This window comes from Cibotium barometz, chromosome 12, assembly GCF_041138505.1.
Source record: "Cibotium barometz isolate CiBa-2024 chromosome 12, ASM4113850v1, whole genome shotgun sequence".
In the NCBI taxonomy this organism is placed as follows: Eukaryota; Viridiplantae; Streptophyta; class Polypodiopsida; order Cyatheales; family Cibotiaceae; genus Cibotium; species Cibotium barometz.
The window spans coordinates 11,373,444-11,386,306 of record NC_141057.1 but is presented as its reverse complement, the minus strand read 5'-3'; the positions used below and the strand labels follow the sequence as shown (position 1 = coordinate 11,386,306).

At 41.6% G+C, this 12,863-nt stretch overlaps 1 protein-coding gene across 1 annotated transcript; it reads right to left on the bottom strand.

Moving 5' to 3' along the window:
* Positions 1 to 6,936: 6,936 nt before the first annotated feature.
* LOC147633054 (protein NUCLEAR FUSION DEFECTIVE 4-like) lies at positions 6,937 to 9,969 on the bottom strand. Its single transcript, XM_086806051.1, has 3 exons — positions 9,481 to 9,969; positions 7,805 to 8,763; positions 6,937 to 7,703 (listed from the first exon to the last, which is right to left on the bottom strand). The coding sequence occupies exons 1-3, from the start codon at positions 9,814 to 9,816 to the stop codon at positions 7,085 to 7,087; spliced, it is 1,914 nt and encodes a 637-aa protein (XP_086662177.1). The 5' UTR covers positions 9,817 to 9,969; the 3' UTR covers positions 6,937 to 7,084.
* Positions 9,970 to 12,863: the final 2,894 nt, after the last annotated feature.

Below are 12,863 nucleotides of genomic sequence, written 5' to 3'. Positions count from 1 at the left end.
TGAGTACTCTTCTTTATAAAGCAAGAGTACATCAGAATAGGCCTTCTATTTCAATTTAGGTAGAGACAGAGGTAGAGGTTGTGATCGAGGGGCCAAGGTGGTGGTCGACATGGAACCAGAATTAAACAACAACAGTCCAATGATTTGCAGCAGCAATTATACACAAATAGAAAAGGCCAATCAAGGGTAGAGGAGCTGGAGGGGTGGTTAGGAAAGAAATTAAAGTTCAAATAGCATAGAGTGCTATTATTGTGGCAAACCAGGACACATGGAAAAGGACGAATCATCTAGTAAAGAGGGTGGTGACGATAAAAGCGAGTAGTTGTTTGTGATATAGCACATGCTTAGTTCCACACAGGAGATGTGTCAGGATCTAAAGATACCGGTATGTGGATTCTGGCGTCTCTAACCACATGACTAGTCACGGTGTGACTAGTTTAGAGATGTAGAAAATGAAAAAACCAAGTTATGTAGAAATAGGTGATGATATTGCACATCCCATTGCACATGTTGGTAAAGTGTCCTTATCTATGCAAGATAACAAAATAAAGTACTTGACAGATGTACTTCATGTTCCAAATATTACAAAGAACTTAGTTTCTATTAGACAGATGGTTGAGCAAGGTCTACAAGTGAGGCTTAATCCTCAAGGACGTTTTGTGAAAGACTTCAAATCAGTGTCGCTTGGTTGCAAAGGGTAACAGAAATGACAGGATGTTTACTTTGGATGTGAACATGCCAAAGGTAAAGGCATCTATGTTCGTGCATAGAATATGTGTCATCACAGATATTGATATATGGCACAAGCACATTGGTCATGTGAATATACAACAACAGTTGAAGTCTATGCATGCTCAAAATATTATTGTAGGTTTGCCAAAGTTTAAAGTTGATGGTATGCATAAAGTATGTGAAGCATGCCACCTTGGTAAGCAAGCCAAATATGCTTTCCCACATGAAAAGCATGTCAGTGCAAGGCTATTAGATGTTATACATTCAAATGTATGGGGATCGACCAAGAGTGCAATAATTACAGGTTGTTGCAAGTACTATGTTACATTCACATAAGGAAAGTGGGTTTATTTCATGAAGGAGAAAAGTGAGGTGTTTTCTCACTTTCAGAGATTTAAAGTATTGGTCAGGAAGGAAAACCGCATACAAATAAAATGCCTAAGATTGGATGGTGGGAGAGAGTATTTCTCCAATGAATTCAATGATTTCTCGAGAAAGCAGGGAATCAAGAGATAGTTTACATGCAGATACACTCCGACAGAATGGTATTGTAGAAAGAAAAAATAAGCACATTGCAGAAGTGGCACGTGCCTTGATATCTGAAAAGAATATGCCACATTATTTTTTTGGCAAAAGTAGTAGCAACTACTGTGTACATTATAAACGAGACCCCCAGCTGTTTATGGTATGACTAATGAACAGAAGTTTATAGGCATGAAATTGGGCGTGTCTCACTTAAAAGTGTTTGGTTGTATTGCATATGTGCATGTTCCCGACAAAGTGAGAACAAAGCTGGATCCAAAGGCAGAGAAATGCATCTTCATTGGTTATGCTTTAGAGCAAAAAGGTTATAGATGTTATAACCCTACCACTCATGAGATGCGAGTAAGTAAAGGTGTTGTCTTTGATGAGATGAGTAGCTAGCATGCACCAGTGATGAAGGCAACAAAAGATATAAATGTAAGAAGTACTGATGCTGCACCACATGTAGAGCAGCAATCATCACAGGTGCTTAGTGGACCTGGAGAGTTGTCTAATAGTGGATCCAATGTTAGTCCATGGTCAGGCACGTTGAGGAGAGATGTAGATACCAATGTATCACGCAAAGGGAAGAAAAAGGTAGATCAATCTTTTGTGCTTGATCTATTAGTAGGTCACTCATATGTGGATGGTGACTCTAGTGGCTCTGAGTAGAGTCTTGATGAGGAGCTTAGCATTCTGTCACTGGTCACTCCTAGTGTAAGGAGAACCATGACTGTTTTGAGGACACTTAGCAGTGATCTAGGTGTACGTAGGTCTAAGAGGGTTAGGCACCCTATTTTGAGACAGGTTGAGATATAATGGATATAAAGCCCATCATTATGCTCACATGGTTAAAGCAATACATGAGTTGGAGCCCACTTGTTTTGAGTAGACACTTGGAAATAAAAAATGAGAAGATTCCATGAATGAGGAGATAATAGCTTTGGATGCAAATGCAACATGGGAGTTAGTACCTTTGCTTAAGGAAAAGAAGGCAATTGGATGTAAGTGGGTGTATAAGGTCAAGCATAACACAAATGGTTCAGTGAAGGCAAGATTGGTTACTAAGGGTTATGCGCAGACCTATGGCATTGACTATGAGGGACATTCAGCCCGGTTGCAAGAATGGCTACTATGAGAGTTGTCATTGCTTTGGTTGCAGCAAAAGGTTGCTCTTTACATCAGATGGATGTAAAGAATGCCTTCTTGCATAGTGATTTGGCTGCAAGAATGGCTACTATGAGAGTTGTCATTGCTTTGGCTGTAGCAAAAAGTTGCTCTTTACATCAGATGGATGTAAAGAATGCCTTCTTGCATAGTGATTTGCAAGAAGAAGTAAACGTGATGCAGCCACCATATTATGAGAGCAATGCACACTCAAGTTTTGTGCGCAGGCTACGCAAAGCCTTGTATGGCTTGAAGCAGGCAACCAGAGCCTGATCAAACAAGATTAGGGAGTATCTTGTTACCATTGGATTTCACATATCCAATGTAAATTTTTCACTTTATGTGAAAATGACAAATAGAGGGATCATGCTATTAGTCATTGACATGGTGAGTGGTTATGGTCTTCCACTCGAGCACCCATGATTTCTTTTGGTCGAGTACTCAGTCAAACTACAAACTAGGCAGCAAGCAAATCTGATTGGCTAGGATTGAGAACACACCAACAGCTACTACGACATGGCATTGGAGCTCTCATGGTATCTCCCCCGCTTCCTCTCCAACTTTGTGGGACAATTTTCGACCTAGAAAGCTCACTCTTCCTATGGCAGTTTGCACACAGGCACTTGCTAGTAGTTGTCCGATGGATGGTTGCCCACTTAGTCTAGGTGTGGTTTTCATGAAGAATCTCATCCTCATTATGTGTGGGATTGCTCAAATGCACTATAGGTTTGCACGGGCCATTACCTAGGGGGCCACGACATGGACCAAAGAAGAGCAAATCCATTCCTCCTGAATGAGGAGGATGGTGACATCACTGCACTTTAGCATAATTACACAATACATGATCACCACCACCAGATCGCTCCGATGCCCCCTTCCACCACCGAACCCCACACCGATCAAAGCTGGAAGACTATTCCTGACACATTGCAACGAGGCCATCAAGGGTACACTCACCCCTCTATCAAAGTCCATTAGCTGCATTTGGACAAACATTATACTTCGATGTTGCTAAACTAGGCAGGATTAAATCATATCAAAAATTTCATGAGATAATAGATCTAGGCTAATGAAACCTTATTAAACAAGGCACACTAATCAAGAGCGGCACTCCTCTGTGATTTCCATGTGGCACTGCCATGTGACAAGGCATGTGAGCCCACTTAATCCATGTGCCTAGTCATGTCCAGGTGTCCCATTATGACAACCTTACCATGCACCTTTTACAAATCACACAACCAATAAATAACCTTTGATTAAAAATCACACTAAACCCCTACAATTTGGCATTGCCAATGGCCAATATTTCATTGACAAGTTATTAGTGGCCACCATAGCTTGTTTGGAGGTGATCCTATCGTGCTCTCCATGAGAATATCGAGCACATGTGTCATCATCACCTCAAGAGAGACACTTTCTTGAATGCTAGCACCATGCATTGGAGCCTTTCTCCACTAGATGGAGTTTGAAGAACTATGGGTGGCATCTTTGCATTACATCACATAGATATTGGTTAGTTAAAAAAAATCTGGTAAAGAAATCAGTGATAGTAGTCAAGTTGATCCAAAAGTGAAAGACCATCATCCTAGTACACACAAGAAGCTGTTTGAATCCCTCTTGTAGGGGATTTCACACCAAAGGTTCTTTAAGGTGGGTAACCTTATCAACAACAAATAAGATCGCCTCGTACTAGTGCTGCAGCAGCTATCTGCAAAGAAGGCGCTGCGGATGTAGCTTACGAGCCGCTGCCGCTTTGTGTGAGAGGTACGCCTCCTCTAGGAGCTTGCTTGGCGTTGGTGGGCGCTTGGATCTTGTTGCACTTGCAGGAGGAAACGCTCTGCCTATGAGAACCTATTTGCCCGGGATCATTCTACTTCGACGCCTTTCGGCATCCCCTTGGTAATTTTTATTCATTTCATTTGTTCAATGGCAAGCGTCGCCCATGGTATTGTACAAGTTAACATACTTCAATAATATACTTTAGTATTGAAAGGAAGGGGAGGGGGGGATCATTGTGCCATTATATGCAGCATTGTCTATTGTCTTGTGATGTTCATCTTACATTAAGTGCATTAAGTGTTGATCTATTTGAGAGACTGTGCCCAAGAAGTGCTCGCACCTAAACCTCTCTTCTCTGAGCTATGGTATAACCCCCTACTCCCAAGAAGTGCTCGCACCTAAACCTCTCTTCTCTGAGCTATGGTATAACCCCCTACTCCCAATGACCCCATTCGGCAAGGGTCCTATCACACTCAAAACTTTCTGAGGACTACTAGGCTCGAGGCATTGTTCCTTATGGAGGAGGTACTCCGATAGCTACCAACATGCATACCAATGACCAAGGAGGATTGAAGAAGGTTACCTTGGAGATGGAGATTCAAGCAATAAAATACGTTTCGATTTCACTACAAGGTGTTTTCGGGCAAATCCGAGATATTCTAGTTGAGAATTGTTTCTACTCGAAACTTGGCTATTGCAGTGCAGCAGTGCATTTTGGGAGTGCTGACAGTGTTTGCACATGTATTGATGATCTTGGGTATATGTACATGTACTCTAGTCACATGTGGTGACATACAGGTTGTACTGAAATACCGTTGCGGTAGTTACATAAGATATTGTTATGTTATAGGTTGCATATAAAAATTATTTGTTTGCAAGTGTCTGGTTGTTGCAACACATGTTTGATGGACTCAATCAGACTGTCAGTGAGAAGCTGAACAAGAATAACTTCCATGCTTGGAAGTTCAGAATGATCAATTTCCTGATGGGTAAAGGATTTTGGGACTATGTCAAAGGAGACAATGAAAAGTCTTCTAAAGTTGTCTGAAGAGAATGTCACTCCATTAGATGCAAAAGCATTCAAGGATTGGAATCAAGATGCAAGAAAAAACATGTATTGGGTTTCAATCAATTTACCATTCTACTACTGGTGTTGTATTACTTGCTTAGGACCTTCTCAAGTCTCAAGGGTCATTGCCAGATATACAATATAAGACACAGACAAGATACCGACACTCCAACAGTTGCATGGCAAAACCTGATGATGCAAATGTTCCATACCAACACAAAGGCAAGGAAATTGCAGCTAAAACGAGAGCTGCATACTGTGGAGAAGAAAAGCATACATATCAATGAGTATGCTTTAAAGATTAAGAACATTGTTGAATCCCTTGAGTCTATCAATGTATCGATGAAAGATGATGATTTAGTGAGAGTCTATTTGAATGAGCTTGGCAAAGAGTACAAGCCATTCAAGACCTTCATTGCAGTCAGGAGAAATGTTCCCGACATTTAGGAACTAATATCTATGCTGATCATAGAAGAAAATTCTCTAGGTGAGGACTCTTCTTTACAAAGCAAGAGCACATAAAAAAATGGGTTTATTTCAAGAAGAGAAAAGTGAGGTGTTTTCTCACTTTCAGAGATTTAAAGTTTTGGTCGAAAACGAAAAACGCATAGAAATAAAATACCTAAGATCAGATGGTAGAGGAGAGTATTTCTCCAATTAGTTCAATGATTTCTTGAGAAAGCAAGGAATCAATAGACAGTTTACATACAGATATACTCCGCAACAGAATGGTGTTGTAGAAAGAAAAAATAAGCATACTGTAAAAGTGGCACGTGCCTTGATGCCTGAAAAGAATATGCCACATTATTTTTTACGCAAAAGTAATAGCAATTGTTATGTATATTATGAACAGGACCCCCCATTGTAGCTGTTTATAGTATGATACTTGAATAGAAGGTTACAGGCATTTCAGCATCCCCACAAACCATGTTTGGTAATTTTTATTCATTTCATTTGTTCAATGAAAAGCGTCACTTGAAAAGCCCATGGAATTGTACAAGTTAAAATACTTCAATAATATACTGTAGTATTGAAAGAAAGGGGGGAGAGGTGGGTGATCATTGTGCCATTATATGCAGCATTGTCTATTGTCTTATGGTGTTCATCTTACATTAAGTGTAAGAAGTGTTGATCTATTTGAGAGAGGGTTGCCCAAGAAGTGCTCACACCTTCCAGTTGAGCTTACCTTCTCCCCTTTCACTCCTCTCAAAGAGTGAGTAGAGTGATGTAAAAATCGTTTGTGTGTTGTACCTCCTCACAATAATGACTTTTTTTAAAGAAAGGGTTTCACTTGAAGACCAAGGTACCTTGTAGGCCTAGGCAAGATTGCAAATTTTAGCCCTAATATGCCATGTGATGAATGCAACTTTTTTTTTTGTAGAACAGCTTTTAAAAGTGTCACGAGAGAGGATGGGTGTTGCATGCGCGGATGCCTTGCTATATCAATCCACAACCCTAAGCTTGATTAAGAACAAGATGCTGAAATAAACATGATTAAGATAGAGGAGATAGAGGAGATATAGTCGGTGTCAAGTTTTCTTGTATTTAATATGGTACAAAAAGGTGACTGAATGCTTGTACATGGTTAGGCCCTTGGGGGTTGACCTCTGGCCCCTTCTACATGCTAACTGCTGAATACTACTTATTAGAATGATGAATGGTTGTCTTGATTGATGCAAATGATGGCTTGGACTTATATATATGTTGAGGTGCTGGTCGGCCAGCTCTAAATGAATGGTTGTCTTGATTGATGCAAATGATGGCTTGGACTTACATATATGTTGAGGTGCTGGTCGCCCCCCCAGAGACAAGGCTTCAGTGCAAGTCTGCATCACATCCCTGTGGGAGCAACAAGGAGGACAGCGTATGTGGAAATGTGAATGATGCACGAGGGGAAGAGGAGGAGGCATCTTCCGAGGGAAATGAATTGTCCGAGGCAGAGGATGAAAGGGTGCTGTAAGAGGAGCTTTCAGAAATCTGAACTCCATAGAGTGTTGTGTATACCGGCTTAAGCCGGATGCTCAGGGTAACGCAAAGACCTACTCCCACCACACAGACTCCAGCCATTACCAGAAATGTCACACGGAAGCAATGGGCTCCTGTGCATACCAGATTCGATGCTTCTCGTAATGGGACACCGTACTGCCGAGTTACCTCACGATCATACAGGTTGCCTGCAAGAAGGGTGGAAAACAAGAGTGATGCCATGGGGTCAGCCAATGTGATGAAATTGTAGAGTTTGCCGAAGTGTTTCAACCCAAAAATCTCTGAAGCTGTGGGAACTATCACTGCTATCTGGATGCCATAGCAAAGACCCATGATTGAGGAGGCAAGATAGAGTGAGCCTCGAGGAGCCAAGGCAAAGAGCATGTGGGCAATGATCAACAGAGCTTGAGCAGCAGCAATCCAAACAGGACGAGGAGTGGTAGATGCTCTGCAGGTAAGGATCATGCAGATTAAATCACAGGGCATCCTGAAACAGTTTGTAGACAAAAAAATTGGAAGCAGAATTGACGAGAGGATTAAGAAGCCAACTTGATGAAATACTCCGACACAGAGCCGCCTCCGAGTCGACCAAGAAAGCCCCAAATGCTTGAAAGCATTACAAAAGTGGAGACTTGATTGTAGCCCTGTGCCTGCCCAAGCTGGCTCAAATTGTTGGTTGCCGTGACAGCCGTCCCCACACCACAGAAGAAGGTAAAGAACAGGAGCCAAAAGTCAGCCTTTCTCAAAGCTTGTCGCAGCTTGAAGTCCTCACCCCTCCTTGGGCGCCTCTTCTTCCTCCTTACAGCTCCTTCACCGAGGGCCAGCAGGGCATCTGCATCCTCCTCGTAAACCTTGGGACCCCTCTTGCTCAACTTTTCTTCACCTTCAAGAGCTTGCTCTATCAAGTCTCCTTTATCACCACCTAGATCCCCTTTCTCGTCAGGAGTTTTTGGAGGCTGGTGTACGGGAACAACCGATGATAGGAATGTTTCTTTTACATCCATTTCAGCCTTCTTCTTGAACATTAGACCCTGTATGAGCACCCTTAAAGGAACAATAATGGGAGCTAAAAGAAACAGCAGCATCACAGTTACAATTATGTGTAAGACGAGAGAGTTTGTAACGAGCTCATCCAAGAAAACAGCAACAAGCAGATAAATGGCAAGAACGATGCAAACAATGTATATGAACTGAAACTGCCTCTGCTCCTCTTCCAATTTATAATAAGATCCCCCACTTGGTGAAGGCGGAACAGGCCGGATGAAGCCCATGCAACACAAACATACAAGGGTTGGCCCTACAGCCAGGAAAAAGAGAAGCCTGACTGCATCACTGCCCAGCAGGGACTTGAATATCTGTGTAAAAACGGCACCACTGAGGCCAATGAAACCCTTGAGAAACCCGACAATAGTGCCCCTGGTGTTGGGGAAGTTCCTCATGCAGGTAACCAAAACTGCGGTGTTGAACCATGTCATACTGTTCCCGCCCACAAAAATTGCAAGGCACATCTGCAATGATTGGCAGTGTTAATGTCAAGTTACACAACAACTAAGATCCGACTCTCAAAATTCAGAAATTATGTGTCAATCTTCATTCAAAACTTAGAAATCCTGTGAGGAATATGGAATGAGGCTGCAGGGTGATCTGCGAAGCTGGGAGCCCTTTTCTGGAAACTGGATAAGCCAGGGCTATCCTAGGCCATGACGGACATAACAGTGATGTAAAGACAGCCTTCCCTGGCTGATGACGATGGAGTGCATGCCATGTCAGATTCTGGACAGAATGGAAGTACCTGGTAGAGCAAGTACCCTTGTATTCTGCAAATCTAAATGGGACCTTATTCAAAACCTACAAACCCTCTCATGCTCACAAAGTAAGAATTCCTGTAAACTCTAGTAGCGATCTAAATGGGACCGTATTCAAAACTTGCAAGCTTTCTCATGCTCAATTACAGGTAAAAAATTCTCAGTTAAAGTTTTCAAAATTGATAATGAATGAAAAAAATGCATCCTGGTTAGATTTAGTTGGAAAATTAATTTTGCAAAAAGCATGCAAAATCTGGAGTAAGTTCAGTGTCAAAACATTTATATTTCGAGGATTAATTTCAAATTAGCTCCATTTACTGCAACCATGGCCATTCTGTAATCCTGCTAAAATATGGGCATTGATTCAAACTAAGAAAAAGCAAAAAATAAAAAAGGGTGGGTTGTGGGTTTTTTGTGGACCTGCCAGAGAGGGCGAGGGTTGATGGTGCGGCTGGCAACGAGCCAGAGGGAGCCGAAGCCCACGAAGCCTTCAAGGGCGGCCATGGAGAGGATGACCCAAGGGGGTACTAGGTTGCTGAGGAGGCCAGCCAGGACGCCCACGTTCTCTCCAACGTCCTTGCAGAGGGCAAGGTAGTTGAGCTGCACCTGGTTCAGCTGCAGCACCGACTTGAGAGAGGCGGAGTAGTTGGCGTAGGCGAATGTGTTGCCCGCAAACGCCTGCACCCAGATGGCCGCCACCAGCCCCACCCACTTGGAAAGCTCCGCCACGCCGCCACTCCTCCGCCATGCCTCCATTGTTAGGAGCCAAACGCGCAAGCAGCGCGAGGGAGACCTTAATTTTAAAACGGGTCATGCAATTGCTGCTGCTGCGGCGGATGAAATCCAACATGAAAAACATGGAAGGGCCAAGGGTCAAAGGCCCAAACCCGTGAGCCATGGCCCTTAAAGACTATGGTGACCGTAGAGGTGCAGCTTCTCGTTCCTATTAAACATCGACCATAATGCCTGCACTCTGTCTTAAAGTGCACACCTCTCAAACTGCTAAGTCTAAGAAAGATTTGCTTCCATACATATTTTTTAAAATACATTATAAAAATTCCTATGCAAATTTGCCATCTTGAATCTGCAATTTCATCACCATTGTCATATCACCTCCACATTATCATATCACCTCCACATTAGGACATTTTGGAGGTCATTCGTAGGGGCCTTTTAGTAGAGAGAGAAAAAGGAGCGCATCCAATCAGGAAGAAGGTAACGTTACGTTGGAAAATAGGTTTTTTTTTTAATCCAAAAACTCTTTTTTTTCACCTCAAAATATACTCTACTTATACTTGATAGGCACTTTTCACACCTGAATCCATTAAACACACTTTTACACTTTTGTAGGTAGGGAAACTTCTATTCGTATCCATGTATTAAATACACATCTTTGCAACAAAGGAGAAAAAATTCTCTCCTTCTCAAACTTCCTCTTGGGCTTAAACAATATCTCACACTCTTTTCATTTCCTCTACCTTCTGCTGCACTCCATTTTCTAAAGCTTTAGCCTTTTGTACTCCATTTCTTCTTGAAAAGATGGGTAGCAAATTTCGTTTTATATCATCCCGATTTTGCCCCGCTAATGCCATCATAGATGATTACCAAGATCATTAGTGTTTGCTATACTTGTATCCAACTCTCTCAATGCGCAAAATCAGTGGACTGAAGTGCTAATCACCAAGGGCACATGGGTCCTTATGCAGTCAAGGAAGAGAAGAAAGACAAGCAACAAGAATACATTTAGGGCGTCATGGAAAGGAAGAGTGAAAGACTTCAAGATAGAGGTTGGAAGGACAACCATCAAGGAAGTCCTAGTGCAGCATATATATATGCATAATGAGCTTGTGCTTGAGAATCCAGATGACATGAAATTACCCTCGCATTAGACCAAACTGTAAGTTAATCTATCGCTTGTCAATCTTTCATTTTCTCATAATCCCAATGTACTCTTCTGACATAATTAATGAAGTCTATCTTGTTAATGACACTTTGACATTACAAATTTGAATGTACTCTTTTAACATAATTAATCAAGAGTCTTTTGTTCGAGGCAGTACTTTCAAAAAACAAGACAATGTATACTATTTTCCAAGACACATTACTTAAGTGAGAATAGAACAGTAAGACATTACATTACAAAAAAGGATTTCTCATTACATAATCTTGTAAAGAGTCTTGATTTGTACAATCCATCTAAATATGGAATCAATTGTTCTTCCAAATAAACATCATCTGCATTACCTTCGAAAGGAAGGGGTGATATCCATGTTCCAATGGGATTATATATAGCCTTCTCAGGGGTATTATCAATTAATAATGTATTTGTGGGATTATACGGGTGTTGGATATCCACATAGCACTTCATAAGTAAGGGCACCCCAGGTTTCTTGGGATGAAAAACACCTTGGTCAATGTAACAGTGCCTTTGGTCATATACAAAATACAATTTTGTTTCCTCAATCTTAGATTCTCTCAAAACTAGCGTGACAAGAGGCCTCAAATTATGCGTCATCATTGAGGACTAGATGGCCAATCTAAAGTGCTTAGTTACAAAGTTGATAAATTGATACAGTTTGGGCCGCCTTAGCATGGCATGCATTTCCCTGAGTTTGTAATTCCCTGTAACACTTGGTCCAAAGCTTTTGGGCTATCTTTTGAGCGGCAATCTATTAACATCCAAGATAATAAGCCTCCTCAACGTCTGGAACCATTATTGACATGATTCATACTTCTAATCAGTCTGAATATGATTGAAACTTATAATCATTGTTAAGGGACAAAAACAGCTTATAGAAACAATTCTTAAAATTGAGTAGGTTACATTACATTAGGTAAATCAGGCTTGGGATCTCCATCAAGCTTGGGATCCTCATCAGACTTAGGTTCTTCATTATTCGCCTCCCTACTAGGTCCCGGCTTGGCCTCTACAGTCTGCTTCGCATCTGTCTCTCTTCAGGCTTCGGCTCTGCCTCTTCACCTTGCTCTACCTCATCAGCCTTGGGATGTTTAATGTTAACCTCCACATTGGACCTTGGCTCTGCCTCTATGTGCTCAGAGGGCTTTGGCTCGCCCCCTTTAGCCTGAAGGAGCACCTCAACGTCTGCAGGAGATCGAGGAATTCAAGCTGGTTCTCCTCATACATCTCTGTGCTATTCTTTAGTATTAATCATATCATGGTCACTCTGTACCACTCCACATAGTTCCTATCATAATTCTGTAATGTGGTCTGAAAAAACAAAATTCACAATGTTAAACCGCAAATCTAACTGAATCAATGTCCACCCGATGCTTCTTCCACTTAACTTGGACATGAAGGGATTCATATGGAGAAGAGACTCTGGAGAATATAGTCTGCATGTATCATCGATCTCCATCCACAAGAGTGTGAGTCTCCTTACTTGGGCACTTGAACAGGCTTGACCTCTGATTTGTATAGTTCATAGTCTCCATATAGGGAACCAAGAACATGAAGAAGCCTTTTAATAAATAAGCTTTCACAACATAAGATACATTGCCAACTTCAAGGAGCCATAGATACTAGAGAAAGATGCTTTGAATGTTTACTTACATTCAAAGGAGCCATAGATACTAGAGAAAGGTGCTTTGAATGTTTACAGGCCTAACTCAGGATGTGATCTTGGTACTGAATTAAGAGTCCACACGATTCTCTTATCCAATTCTATAATGGCAAGGCTCCTGCAAAAGCAGAAATATCTAAAACTAATGCATCCCCTATCTATTAGATGCATATAACTAACAAGATAGAGGAGTAACATACCCTGATTCCTATGGAAAAATTA